The 19,171-nt window shown below is 50.1% G+C and overlaps 1 protein-coding gene across 1 annotated transcript in view; it reads right to left on the bottom strand.

Annotated features, from left to right (window-relative positions):
• Nucleotides 1-13,315, bottom strand: part of LOC147412342 (acrosin-like) — a 50,624-nt gene extending 37,309 nt beyond the window's left edge. Inside the window, exons 1-5 of the mRNA XM_086481451.1 lie at nucleotides 13,233-13,315; nucleotides 12,720-12,920; nucleotides 12,116-12,381; nucleotides 11,684-11,829; nucleotides 10,943-11,192 (exon numbers count right to left, since the gene is read on the bottom strand). Coding sequence (XP_086337577.1) covers nucleotides 10,943-11,192; nucleotides 11,684-11,829; nucleotides 12,116-12,381; nucleotides 12,720-12,920; nucleotides 13,233-13,303 — 934 coding nt within the window. The 5' untranslated portion in view covers nucleotides 13,304-13,315. The remainder of the gene's footprint in view (nucleotides 1-10,942; nucleotides 11,193-11,683; nucleotides 11,830-12,115; nucleotides 12,382-12,719; nucleotides 12,921-13,232) is intronic.
• Nucleotides 13,316-19,171: the final 5,856 nt, after the last annotated feature.

Below are 19,171 nucleotides of genomic sequence, written 5' to 3'. Positions count from 1 at the left end.
TTTTTCATCTTTTTTTTTTTTCTTTCAGCAGTATACAAAGAGCCAAACCAAACCAAACCCTAACAGACTTATTTTGAGACCTGACTCTAAGATCTTAAAGTAAAATCAATTATTTTTTCCATTCTCTTTTTTTTTCTTCTTTATTTTAATTTTGCAAGCAAAGGCCTGTAACGTTACACGAACAATCCCTTTTCGATGTGACATCACGTGGCTATGTACTTCCCAGACTAATGCTCAGGAGCAACCACAGCTCAAACACCACACCGGGGTTTTGTTGGGTTGGTTTGTTTTCAAAAACATTTTATATTCCTCTCCGGTAAGAAAACAACAACAACTTGCCTGGGGTCCTGTGATCAAAACCCCCAAAATTCTGCCAGTGACACAGGGCTCGGAGCCAAGTATTCATCTGATGGCTGTTCCTGTCTCTTCCCTCGTCACTCCCTGCAACTGGAAGGAAAGGAGAACACTACTTGTGTTCCTGATCCCTTCACCACTCCTCCCAAGACCCTGAAGTCTCTCTTGATTGCCCTTGGACTTCTGGTTACAACTTCATCGCTGCCTACCTGGAAAATCAATCCCGGATAATGTACAGGGTACTAACGGATAGGCACACCCTATGCCATGCCATCCCCCCCCCCCCCCCAAAAATACTTATAGTCACGTGAATTGGTGGGGTAAATTTCTGTTAGGCCATGGTGCTGAATTTAAAGCAATCACTTAGACGTAAAATACAACTGTAACAGGCAGAAAATGTTCACCTCACTTTACAATGTTCCAGTAATTTAACCTTTGAAGGACAAGGAAGAGATAAATCACCATTGTTCCACCAAGTGAAAATCCAATGACCTATTTTCTGATGATACAAGGTAAGCGCCAGACTGCAGTACTGTAATTCTTAAAGTTATCTTTTCAGGGAAACGGTCAGTATTTCTCCGCCCTCACTGAAGAGGGTATTTCAAGCAAGAGTTAATGCAGACAGCTGCAGTGCACAACCATCTGCATCAACAACTCAGCAGCCTTTTGCCACCTTACCAACTGTTTTCTATCACCTAAAACTGTTAGCTGTCCCGCCCTTTTCACCAGCAGGGCGGGACTGCAACGTTTCCTGACTGCAACAGATCCAAGATGTTCACAAAATGTACCTCCTCAGGGGACACCACATGGGTGACTCTGACAGGAAAGGGATCTCCTGGAACAGGTAGCGGTGGCAACAGGTACGAAGGCAAACCAGGAACGTCTTCTTCGAGTAGCTCCTAGACCAAGAGAGGTTTTGGTCAGGCATCATGTTTAGTAACAAAATGGAAACTAGCTTTGGTATGATTCCTGGCACAAAGGAGTTATGTATTAAAGGAGAATGTAACCAGCATGTCTTTGATGAAAAAGATATTAATCAACATTTCCAACAAAAACTTAAGCTAAAAGATAACAGAACAGAACTAGTTAATTAACACTTTTAAAATAGAAAGCATCTATCTTTGAAATGGTCCTAACACACTGACTTGCTAACTTGGCTGCTGTTAATTCAAAAGTGCACTGAATATGGCATTCCCTTTAAAGAAAGAAAATATTTAGAAAGAAAAATGAAGATAACAGCAATTTACCTGCACGGATTAACCCGAATGCCGTGCCCAAGGCTACTGCAGTTTGCCAGAGCAAGCTATCCCTTACGAGAAAGGCAAAGGATAATTTGACTCCTTAGCCGCCAGCATCATCCCACGTTCAAAACAGATCACAGACTTTGCAGGGTACAGATACCCATTGTCTGGGCAGCACAGCATGCTCCGGTCTGTCGTCTTCTAGACCCTTATATTGTACAGGTTCAGCTCTACGTGCCGTGCGCTCACTTGGCTCAGGACAAAATCAACCTTGGCACATTCCATTATGCCTTTAAAGTAAGGATGGATAGCACATAGCTCAGCTGGACCATAGCTCCGGGGTACAGCTCCTGTCCTCTCTCGTACTTTAATGTCATACGTAACAAAAGGCACAATTTCTCTGAAATAATTTTATTTTTCACACATCTACTTGAACAGTTTTCATTCTGCCCAAAACAAAAAGTGGAAGCAATCAGATACCGATAACTGCAAAATAAAACAGCTTAAAAAACCCAACAAACCCATCTTGATAAATACCGGTAAAGAAAGGACATCTAACTAGATCACAGACACACACAAAGTGCCAGATTTCTGCCAAACCACCAGGAATATTGTGACGGGCCACCTGACTGCACCTGGCTCTGAAGATTCCTCTGAAATTCCTGCTTGTTCCCAACAGAGCACTGCACATCGCCCAGCCGGGCACCTTGGTCACCTCTCGTGCGCGTCTGAAAGAAAAACTGCCCTCGCAGCTCTGCTGTTGTGTTACCAGCCCTTCCTCGCTGCCAGCAGGGTGCTTACTGCCAGATCTGCCACACCGGGGCGTGGACAGCCCAGTTGCAAACACTGACCCTAAAAACGTGTCCTGCCAAGACCTCTCAAGGAGCTACCCATTTCAAACGGCTGTCCCTCTGCCTTTCCGCCTTTGTGCCTGTTCTTGAAACACCTGAAAAGGCCTCGCATTCCTTAATGCATCTTTGAAGCCACAGCCAAAACCCTGAATGTTTAATAGATAATTCACACATCACCTAACACTGCACACTTAATAAGGCAACACAGGAGCACTTTTCAGCACGAGGAATTCAGTCCAAAGAAAGCAAAGGGCAGGCTGCAGGGCAGCGTGTCACCTCGTACCTCCTTCACCACACGCAAAGCTTTGGCCATGAGCAGCCTACATGAGCCCAGCCAGTAGGCTGAGGCATTAAAGACGTCTTTAGGGTGAGGAAGATCGAAGTGACAGTCCGGCAAGTCTCAGATTCTGTACTTCCCCAACACAGACAGGGTACCGTAGACTTCCCTTTCCTGTTGACAAAAGGAAAGCAGAAAGGGCTTTCTACCCAGGTGTTTGCAGAACGCCTTTCCACTGGACTTATTGCGAACATCAGCCACAGAACAGGTCTTCTTGGTGTCACAGATGGCGGGACCCACGACCCACACAGCTGGCCTTCAGCATACGGCCACAGTCACGTGACAGCCCCGTCCTTCATCCAGGCCTGGCCTGATAAATTTCTAACAAGGAAACAACAGCTCAGGGGATCGGGCAGGTCTTTCAGTCATACAGATCACCGGTTCCAGAGGGAATTAACTGCCTGTGTAAAAGTGGGGAACAGGGACAGGAGGAATAAGCCTTCCTGCAAGCCGCAGGGCCCAACCACCTCGCAGTCCCAGTGCTGGGATCTGCAACGCTGCCGGCAGTGCTGCAACACCAACTGCAGCATCTGCTCTCCCTTCCAGGGAAGCCCACGTGGAATCAGAGGAGAAGGAACCAGCCCTTCGCACGCTGCTGCTTCTGCCTAAAGGGTTCTCCCTCTGCCTGAGGAGACGCTGGTCCCTCCTAGAACGGCTGGTGGCTGAACAGCTCCTGGTGAGGCTGGAAGCGCTCAGACGACTACAAGTCAGTCCCATCACAAACGGCTGTGCGTCAAGTCTGTTCAGCACGGCCTTGGCTGTCATTCAGAAGGCAGGGGCTCACTGAATGAACGTGCCCAGGGTGTCAACAGCAGTTTGAAGCGCAGCTCTCCTCCGACCCGAGCTGACGGACTGTTCCAAAAGCCAGCATTGCCATTTCCAGGGACAGATTACAAGGGACCAGGCTGGCCAAGGGCTCGCTCAGATCATGAGCTTAAAACCTGCAGACCTCAAGTACCTCCCTACGGAGGGGCTGACAAGCAGTGTGGTTAAATACAAAAACAGGCCGTAGGAGGAACTGGGGACTTATTTTGGCTCAGACGCTTGGAAAGGGTTTGTCGTCAACTGCTGTAGAAAAAGTAATTCTAGAAATGACGGTTAGTTAAACCTCAGCTCAGAACAAAGAGATTAAAAACTCGTCTGTCAAATGAAGCAAGGTCACAGTCCCCCAGGCCTGAATCTAGGAGCACAAGGCAGCACCTGTACCTACACGTATGCACATGAAGACACGTTCATGTGCACACGTTCACCCAGAACGAGACAAGACTCGCTGCCGTGAGCTCACCACGCCCAGGGTTCTGGGGTGCTCTCCAACACCCTACTGCCTGCCAGGGAATCTCCTGGCTAATGACTAAGCTGGGATGGTGCTACGGTAACAAAGACCAGCTCCTGAACTCGCCTGTCAGCTCAGCAGAAGCGCATCTCGCAGACAGGAACACACTCTGAAGCAAGACACCGGTGTAGCGGGCTCTGCATAAGCAGCTCATTACCACTGTTAACAGCACGACAACACTCCCAGAACAGACCACAGTCCTTACCAGGTTACCTACCCGAAAACACGCATGTGAAGCAAGGAAGTAAAGTTACTATAAAATAATAACATGGGTAATGGCTGTACTTTACATAGTAACGGTATCTTCAGCCAACGCAGCGTAGCAGCTGGCTTGTGAGGATGGAGGGCTGCTGAGCCTCTCTGCAGCTAAACCCAGAGCTGATCGCGGCTGAACATTCTCAGAGCTGCAGGCTTCCCCCTTCTGCTGTTCCCGAGGCTCGGCTCCCAGAACCAGCTCGAGCTCTGGACGCCTTGCCCTTTTCTGGTCCACAAATGAACACCTCCAACACTCATTTTCTTACACATTCTTCTGAACCGCTTATTTCTGGATCGGGTCTGCTTAATGCTACATGCCTTGCGGAGAGCATTCCGGGCTTTCCGAATGCTCCTTGCTTACAACCGCCTTATGCAGCTTGGTGGCTGTTTTCCAAATTTCATTTTTGTTCTAAGGGTACAATCCCATTTCAAGACAGTTTGCAGAAAGTCGCATGTCACGTGCTGACTTTACCAAAACGCAACAAGAGACTGATTCACCATTGAGGTTTCACCGTTACTCAGTTCTAACGCACGCTGAGAGATTCTTCTAACTGCATCACTGCCATGCACGCCACGATTACATCAGCAGTGACAGCAGCGTCCTCTGAAGGGGAAAACGATCCTCTGAAGCAGAGACGAGCAACTGAGCAGTCTTTTTAATGTCAGAGGGACAGCAGCAAGAGACATACCTACACACACAAAAAAGCTCACCAGCTTTGTTATGTCCTGACCCTCTTCAGCAACACAGAACTTCTGACATGCCATGAAGGAAGAAAGCGATGTTCCACCAAAATACAGGCTGACGGACAATTTGCCCCACGGGTTATCTGGTAATTCCTACTTACACAGGACAAAGTAAGATTAGAACAGGCACAGTGTGACTGAGGTTTTAGAAACAGCGACCCGGAAGTTCCAAACTGTCAGTCCTACGCGCGCCCCACTCATTCGCCAACAGGACGAAACCCCCAAGGATGGTCGTTAACGTCAGGTAACGACACAAATGGGAACGTGCCCGTCCCTGGAACGGCAGCCCCGACCACTCGGTCTAACACTGAAACACCATCCCACGTTCGCTCACTCAGCGATAAACCCTTCTCTTCCACAATATACCATTAGAAATTAAATTATCTGAAATTGCAGGTTTTCAGACAATACAGATTATCTGTTTCCCTGTAGTGTCATACGTTAATTTAAGCATGTCCATACTTGATTACGCCCAATTTTAATAACTTAAAATTGAATTTACAAGAATTTATGCTGTGGTAGGTAGGATGCTTGTCAGAATGACAACACAGAATACAAACAGCACCAAAAAGCATTTTTGACCTCTAAAGGACACATTTCGGGCCTGAAAACTATAACAAAGGTAAAGTCACGGGAGAAAACTTTAGTTTGGGATTTTGATCTGTCTACGCAACACATTTACTGCTGTACTCCTTCACCTATTATTCCTGATGCAAGTTAAAAGGAAATTAAAGCAAGATAACAGAAAGTAAGCCTCATTCCACACCCGTGAATACATTAAGCTACCTGAACATGGATTTCAACCTCCTCATGTGTAAGTAGTTCTTGAAGGCAATCCACTGCACCTTGCTGCCGAAAACTGCCAATCTGTTGGGTGAAAGCAAGAAAATCACCACACATTAAGACGCTGACACTAAGCCCCACACCAGCCTCAACACAGGGGCATGAAAATAGGCGACTATCATTGAAAAACTTGGTTGAAAACACCCATCACTGGTTTGATTTGTCTACAACAGTTTAAACGTTACCTGCTCTTTGGGACACTAAAACTTTCAGTGTGACAAAGCCCACCAGCCAGTTCAGACGTTGAAGTGGCTTAGAAAGAGACGCTGCTTGCCAAGGCTGACCTTTACCCCAGGCCTAACAAGGTCTGTGTGCACAATCACCCAAAGCAGAACCCAAAGACACAGAATTACACTCGGAGATAACAGACAACAGGAAACACAGGACACTTTAAAGACTTCTGTGTTTCCCTGCAATATCTGTCTGCGTCCCAACCCCCAGGCCGATAAGCCTGTCTGTCTGAATCTATCAGTTGAACTGCTCCCAGCAATAAAAAGGTTTTCTTTAAGAACAAGTTCAAAAGTGACCCAGTCGTTTCAGTAATTCACCTTTACTAAATGCACCATTCAAATGGGACTAAGGTGTGATGACACCCGAGAACGTTGTTTACATACCAATTACCGACTAACAAAACCCCTAAACCACTCACTCCCATGAGTTGAGCAGCGGTAACAGAGGGTTTCCTTCACAGCTACCTGCAGAATGACAGAAACTTTTGCAGGACTTGAAGACTGACAATTTTCTGGCTATTTTGCATTAAGAAATCCAGGCCCCCCTTCTTCTCGCTGCTACTGCAAAACAAACTACCACTCCTGAGTATCATCCTGCCAACTACCGCAGCGTCCCCTCTCACAAAGATTTAATTCCAAGGACAGCTGCTTCTGAAGCATGGTCACTTCATAAAGCAATCCGGCGGCTCCTGGTAAAAGCCTGCCTTGCTGAAACCATCCTCCAGCTGTTCTCCCCATCCTCGCAGGCAAGAAAACACGCCAGCAACTAGCCTCAACCTTGGTGGGACTCAACAGCGTACCAGTTTGAGTAACTATCAGCTAAAACCTCTTCCAAGTCACCGTTGCTCACCCGTACTGTCTTGTGGAGCTCACAGGGTATGCAAAACGCAGGAACACCAGCATACAGCGCGGCTGGATACAGAAGACACGGAATAACCCTCTCCATGTAACCATGGTCTATGTACTGTACCTATAGGAAAAGAAAAGCTTTCCTGAAATAATTCAGTCAAGTTTACTCAGAGAACTCGTTCATTGACAGCATTCACTTCTCTGGGGGAAAAAATAACGGTCTGCTGAGAGCAGGTGATGTGATGAGGTGGAAATGAAGGAAAGGATTAAAAAAACGCTATGGCAGGTCAGAAGTTCGCTTTCCAAACTTGTCTTGCAAGAGACCCCACGTGTTGTGCAATAACCCACAGCAGTTTAGAAGTGAAAGACATAAAGAATGCGTGAACCAGGCTGGAGTCAGACTTGCAAATCTACGTTGAAAGAGGGCAAGCAGACTCAAGAGTTTAGGTAGGATTAACTGCTCATTCGAAAAAGGAGCTCTGTACCTGTGCAGCAGAAAGCATTCAAAACACACAGCCAGCCCTGACTCTCTGGGTGGGGGGAAGCTAAACCCAAGTATTTTCAAAGCGTTCCACACATGGTAACACCAACAGCAAAAGAAGAAAAAACCTGCAAGGGATTACTTACAGGGGATCAAGGGGAGCTTTTTACTTAAGAACATCTATCATCACCAGGAAAACTACAGGAAAGATTGTGACAACTGAGATAGGTACGTAGAATTCATCTTTAACAGAAACATTAACATCCGGACAGTTACCACACTTTTAAGCAGAATGAGCATCTGGATAGTCAGGTCAGCTGAATGAAAAAAAAGGTGTGATCATAAACTGACGGTAGACGACTGGATTATTTGCCTTTTTTTTTTTTTTTTTTTTTTTTTTAACATACACGTGCGCCTGTTCATACACACATGCCCCCTCCCCCCATATAATCAAACTTACCTGGAGATAGGCACTGCTGAGTCCTACAACTCTACCTCGATACCACATGGCATCTGGTCCTCTTACAACACAAGCTTCTCCCTTTGCCCAGCAGTAGGGTTGCAGAAGACCAAGGCACTGGAAGTTACTTTGTATGTCAGTCATCAATTGGTTTAGTGCCGTTTCTGGGGGTGGGGGGAGGAATAAAAAAAATCAATTCAAAATAGTCTATAACATAGTAGTGCAAATGATTTCAGTCACCAAACCCCAGCAGATTCAGGTGAAGACCTGTATAAACAGAAACCACACGTGCTGCTCCAAAGAATATTTTCCAACACTGATACAATCTGTATGTATCGACGTCCAGCATATGCAAACACGCTACTGCTCAAAACAAAAAGCAAACTGCATTTCCAATTGGGAAGCCATTAGTATTTCTGGACTCTCATCTCAGAGAAGGAGAGTCTGTAAATTTTGCAATCGACACCTTGACAGCACTAGTACAAGAGCCTCTCCATGAGCAATGTAACAGATTGCCAGAGACAGCAGCAGGACACCATGAACCACCACCAAACACACGTCCAGACGACCCCCTGGAGACCGGGAAACTGGGTACTGAGCTCACGCGGAAAGGGGAAAGTCCAGCAGTAGCTGAGAACCAGGCTAACTCCCAAGCATCTTTAGGCCTGCACCTTCCTCAACAGCGGCAAAACATACCACCAGCTCCGCGTTCCAAAGCCAAGCACTCGTGGTTGCACCCCAGACTGCCCAGAGAAGCATTGTCAAACACATTTGACATTTTTGTCTGCTGCCTGAGCAGCAGTTGCTGATCCTGGGAAGGGAATGCCAGGCCTGTGAGGTCATTGTGCCCCGGACAGAGCAAGGACGAGAGCTGAGCAACTTGTTCATCTGGCAGAAAACAGCAAAAGGATAAGAGATGCTGGTATCTGCTTCTCCCTTCTAGAAACCTTGTGGGGGGAGATAACAGCCAAAGGAGGGAGCCTTGCTGGAGGCAAGAGGGCTCTGTTTTGTCTCACGAGTGCTGTGCTGTTCTCCGGTGCCAGGGACGAGCCTGAGAACCGTAATCAAGAAGGAACGATCAGCATCGATGGAGCCAAGAAGAGGCGGAGATATAGAGGAGGAGCAAGGGCTGCTGCTGGGCATAAAAAAGGGCTCCTCAGCACCCGAACTTTGGAAGCTCCCCCCACCAAGGATCATGATGATCGTTAGGACCAGCAGGATGCTGTCTGGACCTGGGACCATAGGGACGCCTTGGACCCGTGGTGGTAGCTATCCATCTCTGTCCTCTTTTCACTTTACTTTCTCCTTTCCTTTCACCCTCTTTCCCTATCACACACTACTTTGTGGGCAAACAATAAAGTTTCGCTGTCTGATTGTAGCAAACCCCTTTGGCATGGTCACCTTAATTTTGGACTTTCAGATCACAGCAAATGAACCATCACGAGTCCACGGAGTGGACCGTGACACACCAATTGCAGCGAGAGAGAGGAGTGAGAATATGGGAGAGGAATAGCCCTGCAGGCACCAAGGTCAGTGCAGAAGGTGGGGGAGGAGATGCTGCAGGCGCCGGAGCAGCGATTCCCCTGCGGCCTGTGAAGACCACGGTGAGGCAGGCTGTCCCCCTGCAGCCCGTGGGCGGTGGAGCAGATGACTGCCTACACCCCGTGGAGGGCCCCCACACTGGAGTAGGTGGGTGCCTGAAGGAGGCTGTGACCCCGTGGGAAGCCTTCACCGGAGCAGGCTCCTGGCAGGACCTGTGGCCTGGGGAGAGAGAGAAGGCCACGCTGGAGCAGGTTTGCTGCTGGTGACCCCATGAGGGGGCTCACGCTGGAGCAGTCGGTTCCTGAAGGACAGCACCCCATGGAGGAGACCCACGTTGGAGCAGTTCGTGGAGAACTGCAGCCCCTGGGAAGGACTCACGCTGGAGAAGTCATGGAGGACTGTCTGCTGTTGAGAGGGGACCCCACACTGGAGCAGGGGAAGTGTGTGAGGAGTCCTCCCTCTGAGGAGGAAGGAGCAGCAGGAACAACAGTGATGAACTGACCACAACCCCCATTCCCTGTTCCCTCCCGCCCCGTGCCGCTGGGGGGGAGGAGGGAGAGAAATCGGGATCAAAGTTAAGCCCCGGAAAGAAGGGAGGGGTGGGGGGAAGGTGTTTTAAGATTTGGTTTTATTTCTCAGTGCTTCTCTCTGAGTTAATTGGTAATAAGTGACATTCGTTCTCCCATGTCAAGTCTGTTTTGCGCATGAGGGTAAATGCCGAGTGATCTCCCTGTCCTGATCTCAACCCACAAACCTGTTGTTCTATTTTTCTCTCCCCTGTCCAGTTGAGGAAGGGGAGAGTGATAGTGGCTTTGGTGGGCACCTGCCATCTAACCAGGGTCAAACCACCCCAGCCAGGCCCTAAGCACGGGCTTGCGTGCCTTAACGCATGCCCCCACAGCTGTCTGCGTGGCACGTTGTTGTCTCCTGTCCTCTTGCGAGCCTCGGTGACCCGTCTTCTCCATCCCATGGGGGCTCCCAGCCCCCTCCCCTCTGTCCAGGCACCGTTTCAGCCCTTTGGTGTGACGCTTCCCCTTTGTGCCCGACTTGTCTGCCCGCAGCCTCCTGCCGCAAGGGCCTGCCGTGGAAGTCCTTGCCTTGCACAGGAGACTGAACTGGACTGAAGCGTGGTCAACTGTGACAACTGGTGACTTTATTTCAAGAACTAAGTCGAGCGCAGCAAGTGTGTGCCCGGAGAGGAGCGTGGGCAGGACAGAGCAGACCTCTGGCACTGCGGCTGCCTTTGGATCTCAGCAGGCTTTGCCCCGGGAGGAAAGGGTGGTGCTACTCTGCAGCCTGCACTGGCTCCTGTTCCTCCTGCTGCTCAAGCCTTTATCCCCCTTAGGACCTGCAGGAGCTCCTGCAGCAGGTTAAAGAATTCCAGCAGCTTCTGCCGTGGAAACTGACAGGGCCTAAACCTGCCCGACTGGGTTGGGATCGGCCTTGGCCTCTGCACGGGGGCTGAGGTGAAGACTGGCTGTGGCGTTGGAGCAGCCGTTCCTGCTGGGCGCAGTCCCATATGCGCCAGGATCCAGTCGTAGAAGTGCTGCGTGGAGGTGTAGACTCCGGGCCGCTTGGCTCTGGCGCAGCCTTTCCCCCAGCTGGTCACCCCCACGAGCCAGAAGTAGGCAGCGTGCTTGTCTTGGCAGACGAGAGGACCACCACTGTCCCCCTGCAGCGGAGCGGAGGAGAGAGAGGGGGTTCCAGTGTTGTTGGGTGGCTCCGGCAGCACTGTGGCTGGCCCCTTCTCTCTCCCAGCACCTGCCAGAGCCGTATCCACTGCCCAGAAAGGCTCTGCTCAGGTGCTGGAGCCTGTAGGACCTTGTCCGGGAGGGGCTGGTGGGCCTGCAAGGTCGGGCGCTCTCCTGTCTGCCCCAGTGGATCCTGGAGGTGTGGAAGGGGGACGTTCCAGGACTGGGATCCGGAGCTCTGGGCTGGGGCAAGAGCACTGGGTGGCCTTTCTGGGCAGAGTGCTGGGGCTCTGGGACAAGGCGGGCGCTGGGCAAGGGCCTGCAGACAGGGAAGGGCAGGCGAGCCCCGACAGCGGTGGGGACCCAGCGGCGGGAGGGCGACTCGGCAGGCGCAACACGCGCCGGGGGACGTTTGGGCGCTGGCGACAGGGCTGCCTGTGCTGCTGGGGGCTGGCGCGGAGCACGCTCCTACCTGGCAGGTGTCGATGCCGCCCTGCGGATAGCCGGCACACACGTTGTGGGGGTGGATGGCCCCTCTGTACCAGCGGCTGCTGTTGCAGAGCTTGGCATCGATGAGGGGGACCTGGGCCTCCTGCAGGACAGCGGTCGATCCTCCAGCTGTGAGCACAGGAAGGAGTTAGCAGCCAGCAGCCCTTCTGTTCCCACTTCTCCTCCCCTGTGTGGGCGAAGCCCTTCCCTAGGGCTCGCCTTTGCCGCTGCAGAGGCCTTGTGCCGGGCTTGCCCTTCTGTCTCGCCTTGGCTAGTGGCTCGGGCCCATCTCTCCGTGGCCGTACGTCCCCACAGCCCGACTCTGGCTTTCGCCGCCACTGCTGCCATAAGCCCAGCCCATCTCCCCAGCGTGCCGAGCTTGCCCTCGGGACACGAGCACTGTTTGGGAACTCACATCTTGCCGTGGTGGCACCCCAGCCGCTGACGTAGCAGTTTGTCAGCTCTGACACTCTCAGCGAGGCGTCGGGCACGCAGGCCAGCTGTACGTAGTAGCCGCACTGGACAGGCTGGTCCAGTTCCAGCAAGGCGATGTCGTTCCTCTCCGTGCCGTTACGGTAGTGTTCGTGAACCACCAGCCGCTTGATGTTGCGCACTTGGGTCTCAGGGCCTGGCTGAGCCAAGTGGGTGGCCCCGATCACCACGCGCCACATGGTGACGTGCCTGGAAGGCAGATGGAGAGAGCGGTGAGAGGGAGTGGAGCCACGTGCTGCAGCAGCCCCGCAGTTCCCTGCCTTCTGCTTCCCAAGGCAGGGAGGAAAGCAGCACTGCGGAGGGTGCCACTGCCCTAGCACGCCTTGGGCACCAGGAACGTGGAGCTGGAGGCTGCTAGGAAGCGGTGGCACGAGCCCAGCCTTCTGCGGAGCAGTCTCTCAGCTGGGCTCACCAGTGCCCTGGCACTGGGCATACTGCAAGGCACCGGGATGGTAGGAGCTCGTGGGGCTGCGGACAGGGCGCCTGCTGGTGCTGTGGGGATAGCCCCCTTCCCTGCTCCTCCTTACCTGGCCCCGACGAAGCAGTGGGCTGCTGTGAGGACCCACTGCGGGCTGATGAGGGACCCGCCGCACACGTGGCCCGTGCCCACTTTCCAGGGGTTCTGGATGCTGACGATCCAGGGCCAGGCCCCTGGCTGGGCACCCGTGCCACCCACCACGCGCGACGTGCCGGAGGGAGCCGCCATGGGCCGGAGCCCGCAGGTCCCGCTGTAAGAAGAAACTCATGAGTGTGCTGCTGGACGGCTGTGCTGCTGTTGAGGCTGAAGGTCAGCCGTCTTCCCTCCCCCCGAGGGGCTGCACGGACGGCAGGGCCAGGGAACCCCGTGGCTGTGCCTCCAGCCCTCTGTCCGCTTCAGCCCCGTAGACGGCTTGTGCCAGCAGCCTGGGTGCTGGCAAGGAGCTGAGGCTCCCACACGGGTTCGGGAAGCTGTGGGGTGGCCACAGGGCACACGCGGGCCCCCTCCAGCAAAGCCCGTCAAGGGCTGCCCGAGCTCCCTCCCAGAGCCTCGACCCACTTACCCACAGCTGTCCCACATGCCGTGCGCAGGCCGGCACACGGCCAGCAGGACGAGGAGGGCGAGCAATTTCATCGCTGCCAGCAGCACGTGTCAGCTGCAAGAAGGAGGTCTTGTTGCCTCCAGTGCAGCTGTCGATGTACTGCCCGCAGCAGTCTCGCTGCCTGAGGTGCCCTTGGCCCTGGGGCTGATGTCACAGAGCCGCCGTTTCTGGGCGTGGGGCATGGTGACCTCTCGGGGGGGTGGAGGTGGGGGTGTCAGCAACATGGGGGGTTTCTAAGCAGGAGGGGAGGCAGAAGCTGGGATCGGACCCCCCTGACGGACCCCTGCTGAACACTCTGCCTGCAGGATGAGGGCGTGCAGGCCCCGTGGCAGGCAGCGGCGCCTGCCTCTGAGCGCTGCCTGCTCACAGCCAGCAGGAAAAGAGCAAGCGTGGCAGCACGGCCTCTTTGGGAAGTTCACTGCCACCCTGCTCTCTGCAGCCGTTCGCCTCCAGGTCCTTCCCAAAACCCACACACCAGAGAACATAACTGCTCTGGGCAGGACGCACTTGTTGGGTGTTGAAGAGCCAGTCCGGCCATCGCCGCGGCAGGCAAGCAGCGATGTGCAGCCAAACAAGCCAAGCATCCCCAAGCAGGGCCAGCTTCCCTGCACAAAGCCCAGTGAAACACAGATGCAGCACAGTCCACGCTGGCTAGGGCAGCCACAGCAACACCCTCTGGCAGGCTTCCTGTCCTCGCTGTCTAGGAGGTCTGTCGCCCTTCCGAGCCAACCCTGGCAAGGGCGATGGGGCGCCTGGTTCGTGCGGCCCAGGACGTGCAAGCTGAAGCTCCAGACAGAGAAGGATGCTCCTCCTGCTCTCAGCCGCACATGTCATTCTCCACGGCTTTGGGAAGCCCTGCACCAGCCTCATCTCACCAGTCCGCCTTCTGCAGCTGTATGGCGGAGCCTTGCCTTGCTCACGTGCTGGAGCGCAGGGCAGTCACGGGAGCACAGCGGCAGCCAGCCACCGTGCATGGCATTTGCTGAGCAGGGCCGGGTCCCTGGAGGGGAGAGAGCAGCGGCTTGAAGAACGGCAGCCTCCAAGCTCGTGAAAGGTGCGGGAGCTTCCTGCCGTCATCCTGGCTTGGGTGGACAGACAGAAGGCACTGTAACGGGTCTGCATGGCAAGGTTTTGGTAGCTGAGGGGCTACAGGGGTGGCTTCTGTACGAAGCTGCTAGAAGTTTCCCCTATGTCAGATAGAGCCAATAACTAAGTGCGGGAGCTGCGTGAGGACACTGACACGATCAATGTGATCTAACAAGTGAACCTTTATTTCCGTGTTTTTCAGTGCAATATATAACCCTCGACCACACCCAATAAATACTGATTGGCTTCATCGCAAATAATCGGCCCATAGTCCAACCCGATTGGCCATATTGCGAGTCATGTTCAAGTCACGTTCACAGATGTTCACACCCATCTTCTTCAGGAATTAAAACTGCGTCATTAATGGCGGCTGTCTCTTCTCCTGCACCTGCAAGATGTTGATGCCCCCTGCACCGGAAGTTGTTTATGCTTTCAGCAGTTCCGGTACGTCCCAGCCCAGGCTCTCTGAAAAGGCTGGATTGTTCACATGTCCCTTATTTCATAAATGTCCTCCCACAACTAAGAGATGGGATTTAGGCAAGAACAAATCAGTCAGTAAAAACATGGTTTTGAGGGAAAGATCCTTGTAAATCTCTAAGCTAACGGATGTAGTTTCTATTTTTTGTTTTAGAAAGCATAACACTTTTTTCTTTGTTGTTGTTTTTTTTTTTCCTTTGTTTTGTTTGGTTTGGTTTTTTTTAGGATAATCATGATTTCACCCAACACACTTGAAGCAAAGTATTTTCCTTTTACCTTTTCACATTTCAGTTCAACAGGTTTGGGGTTTGTTGCTGTTTCTGGACCGGTCTTAAAAGACTGCTCCTTCGTGGCTCCTGTCAAGAGTACGAACATGCTGTGGGAAATCAGACCCAGGAAACAAGCACAAATCTGTTCCACATAGTTCCTGAAACTTATAAGCTATAGTTTCCTGGTGGCAAGGCAGGGATGTTGTTAGTAATTCTGTTCCCTTCCTTCAGCTGGAAAAGCCCAAAACCTCAGAAACTTCCGTTCAGCATGAGATCAGGAGTGCCAGAGGCACGACAAATGCTGTGATTCTCTGGGGAGGCAGAGACATGACTGCTCCCAGTCACTGCAAAACCTGAGTGCCCAGGAGACAACAACTAGAAAGAGCTCTTTCTTCCCACTACAGGCAGCAACAGGATCTTACTTCCTTTCTCCAACAATTTTTTTTTGGTTGTTGAAGCTACTATGAACTTAGTATATTTGAAATTTCAAGTCTTTCAGGAAATCTGGCTGAACTCACTCACTGGATTCACAGGTTATTAAGGAAGGACAGCCAGACAGGCCTTGTTTCCCATGGCTGGAAACTTACCCAAGTCCAACACCAGAGATGGCTATGCCCAGAGTGTATCCTAGACTGAGAGATGGGAGATACTTATATGGATGTCTTTCAGGCCGCCTGATCATCTAGTTGTATGCTCTGGTGGTCGCTTCTGAATTGTGTCCACTTTTGAGGCTTAAAAACAGTGCCTTGCTCTGAGTATCAACATGCAATGCCTACTGGATCATAAATACTCTATTTTCCAAAATAAGAAAATCTCATCAGAAGCAGGCACAAAAATATTAATTCAATAAAGAAGACTTACATTAATTCACACCTGAAAAAAAAAATCCCCCTCTTTCTCTTCCACATAATTTTCAAAGGAAAGGAAACCCTCAAAGTTCTTTCTAAGAGTCCCAAAAGAAACTCCAAGGAAATAAATATTATTTACTTTGCATATCCTGCAAGACAGTAAGCAACCTCCCAAAGAGGGTCCACAGACTCCTTTCAGTATCAAAAATTTCCCTTGTGGAGACAAAAGAAAAATAGATCTATGAAGAACTACTACGGTTTAAAACGCTGTGAGAGGCAGACCGTTAATGCCTGTCCCTATCACCATACACAAGTGAGCACCCCGGGTTTTGTGTCCTTCACCAGTTTTATCGCGCGCTCCAGCGTTTCTCTGGCTTTGCGGAAAGGGTTATCCCCAACCTACAAAATTAAAAATAAACTGAAAATCTTTACTGCTAAACCCAGTACTAGTTCTTGGTAAACACAGTCCAACTTTGCTTACGAAAATTACTATATTGAGACAATATATTTTATTTAAGGGTTTAAATGCATATAATAAATAAAAAGGTTGCTTACATTACCCCAAAATAGCACAAATTAAAGGAAGGGTGATCACAAATTCTTAAGAATTAAAATAAAGGAAAATTTGGTTTAAACGTCTTTAGGCATGGTAGCAGTGTAAGGAGCATGACAAGATTGCTTAGGATCATTTTATCTGGTTTTTGGATTCTTCTGATTCTTCCTTTTATGAAAACCATGAAACAGCCACAGTGTTTTATTTTATTTCTGCTCTTACAACTGTAATCTACTTTTGGAGAGAGTTCTACAGAAATGCCAACTCCAAATGCTCTTTTTATGGGAAGAATAAAAAATAAAAGACTTTTTTTTTAAAGAAAGGATTGCAAATAAATCCCAAGTTGCTGATTTTCAGTACTACAAATAAAACCAGCTTTTGTGAAGGTATTTACATTAAACATGTTTCAAATAATACTACTGTGTTATCTGACTATGCTTTATTAACAGTGCCTTTTCCACAGTTTTTCTGCATTTTTACCTGCAAGGCTCACCTCAGTGCAGGGCACTCTTCCAGAACAATTAGCAGCGGAGTCACGACATGTAACACCAGCTGTAAATTCCAGACCCGACTGCCGAGCTGCAGGCATTCCAGTCACAGCCTTGTCAGGCTCATAAGCCTTCACGGGCTGTTTCACCGCTGTCCTCGGCTCCAAGATCCCTCCCAGCACTCCCGCCAGCACACCCTTTCTTCTTGAAGGCTGCCACAAAGGGAACCAAGGAAAAAATCACGTTCAAAAGCCCAACCTAAAGAGTGAGCATTAAAAGCAAAACCCAGAACTGTTAAGATAATCGCTGTTCAGAGGACAAATTAGTTTGCAAGGTGCCTCAGGCACCAACGGTTTGGCTCTTCCCATAACTACCACGAGCAACCCCGAATGCAGGCAAAGCTCTTAAGGGCAGGGTAAACAGCTTGTTCTTCTTTGTTCTCATCAGCCCCACTCACCCACTGGTTAGATACCCTTGTTAACTGAAACGGGACTTCAAGAGTTAACTGTTCATTCTCCAAATGGTAAATGCTAAAGGAACATTGTCATTTAAAAATCTTGCAAATATTCTTTACTTGAAGTTTGTGGTTTACCTTAAATAGGTGTATGCTGGGGATTGACTAATTATTTGAAAGAGTTCCAGGCCATATTTATTACTTCCTTACCAAGCAGCCAGCAGACACCTCATATAAAACGAGAACAACAGAAAGCAGGTCAGGGAGTTTCATCTCCTGAACGACGACTCTTTGTCTAGGAAAACATTCTGCTCTACAGGCAGAGGAAGAATGAAGTGTTACACACAGATAATTACTGTTTGATCCCCAAACTGCACAAGTAAAACACAGTTGAATTATTGATTAAATGAGCCTTCAGTGTACATGAAAGCATAAAGTGTAAATATTTCCTGAACTGCCAGAAGTTCAGCCGTCTGACAAATATCAAAAAACATGGGGAAATGGGAGACTGAACCTCCCCCCCTTCTGTCTGCTTGTAATGCAGCAAAAGAGAAACCACAAGATCAAGCTGAAGTTCAGCTGCTCGGCCAACAGGAAGGGAAAGTGCCTGTCACAGAGCCCTGATATCGTCACCTTGACAAAAGCTCCTCCACTGGGTGACACTGGGGTATCATCTCTAATCTGGTACAGTCAGTCAAGAAGGGCTTAGCTATGTACAAAATTTCTTAGCTATGTACAATTACAAATAACACGTTATAATGACCCATGAGATTTCCAATCAACAGAATCGCTGTTAAGCTCCATCAGAGAGGCCACACAGAGTAACTCATTGTATCTTTCCATTTTGCATGGTTAAGACCAGAATGAACTACAACTGTCAAAAGAGAACAACAATCATTTATTAACACACAGCCGAATAATACCAGTCCAGTGTTGAAAACAGGGAGTACATTTATGTGACATTCTAAGTTATTCTGAAGCAATAGGAAAAACCGGCCTCACCACAAGAATGGGACAGCTGTACACACATGGACATACAGAGCTGATTTTTTTTTTTTTTAACAGAACAGAGTCTAATTCTCTGTTTAATTAAAAACAGATATTGATGTGCATAGGTATATGTGTGTGCATACCCCGCCCCCCCCTAGATTTTTATCATCTCTATTGTGTAGCAGAAAATGGTGCTATTCACACCTGCCCCTGGTTTCCAATGACACCCAAGGGTTCTCAGTACCTCTGAAAAGATGCTAAAGTCTCCAGGGAATTCAAGTTTGTGAGAAAAGATGAACCACTTACTTCCCTAAGCTTTCAACCTGTCCCAGGCAGGCTGAAAACCAGTAGCTGTGTGCTATCCCAGCGGAAGGCTCTAACGGCTGGAAGGCTCACACGAGAACAGCACTGCCGCAGGAGCGGGATTCTGGCTCCAGTACTGAGGGAGCACGTTGCAGGGCTTTCCCTTGAGCTCGCTGCTGGATGCTGGGTGTCCCAGGAACACAATTCGTTGGCTTTGCAATACGCAGCACCAGGGACTCCACACGATACTGCACAACAGGTTGGATACAGTCACTGTAATTTCAGAAATGCAGAGTAAACACGGCTGTATCCAACTGTGCGAGTACACACTCACATTTCCTGAATTTAAAGTACGGACAACCAGTTTTCCAAAATAAACAGCCACGCTCTCGCTTTTAAGGTACATTTTCTATCACATACGGTGGAACTTTT

This window comes from Leptosomus discolor, unplaced genomic scaffold (assembly GCF_034619465.1).
Source record: "Leptosomus discolor isolate bLepDis1 unplaced genomic scaffold, bLepDis1.hap2 HAP2_SCAFFOLD_82, whole genome shotgun sequence".
Lineage (NCBI taxonomy): Eukaryota > Metazoa > Chordata > Aves > Leptosomiformes > Leptosomidae > Leptosomus > Leptosomus discolor.
This window is presented reverse-complemented; position numbering and strand designations above follow the sequence as displayed.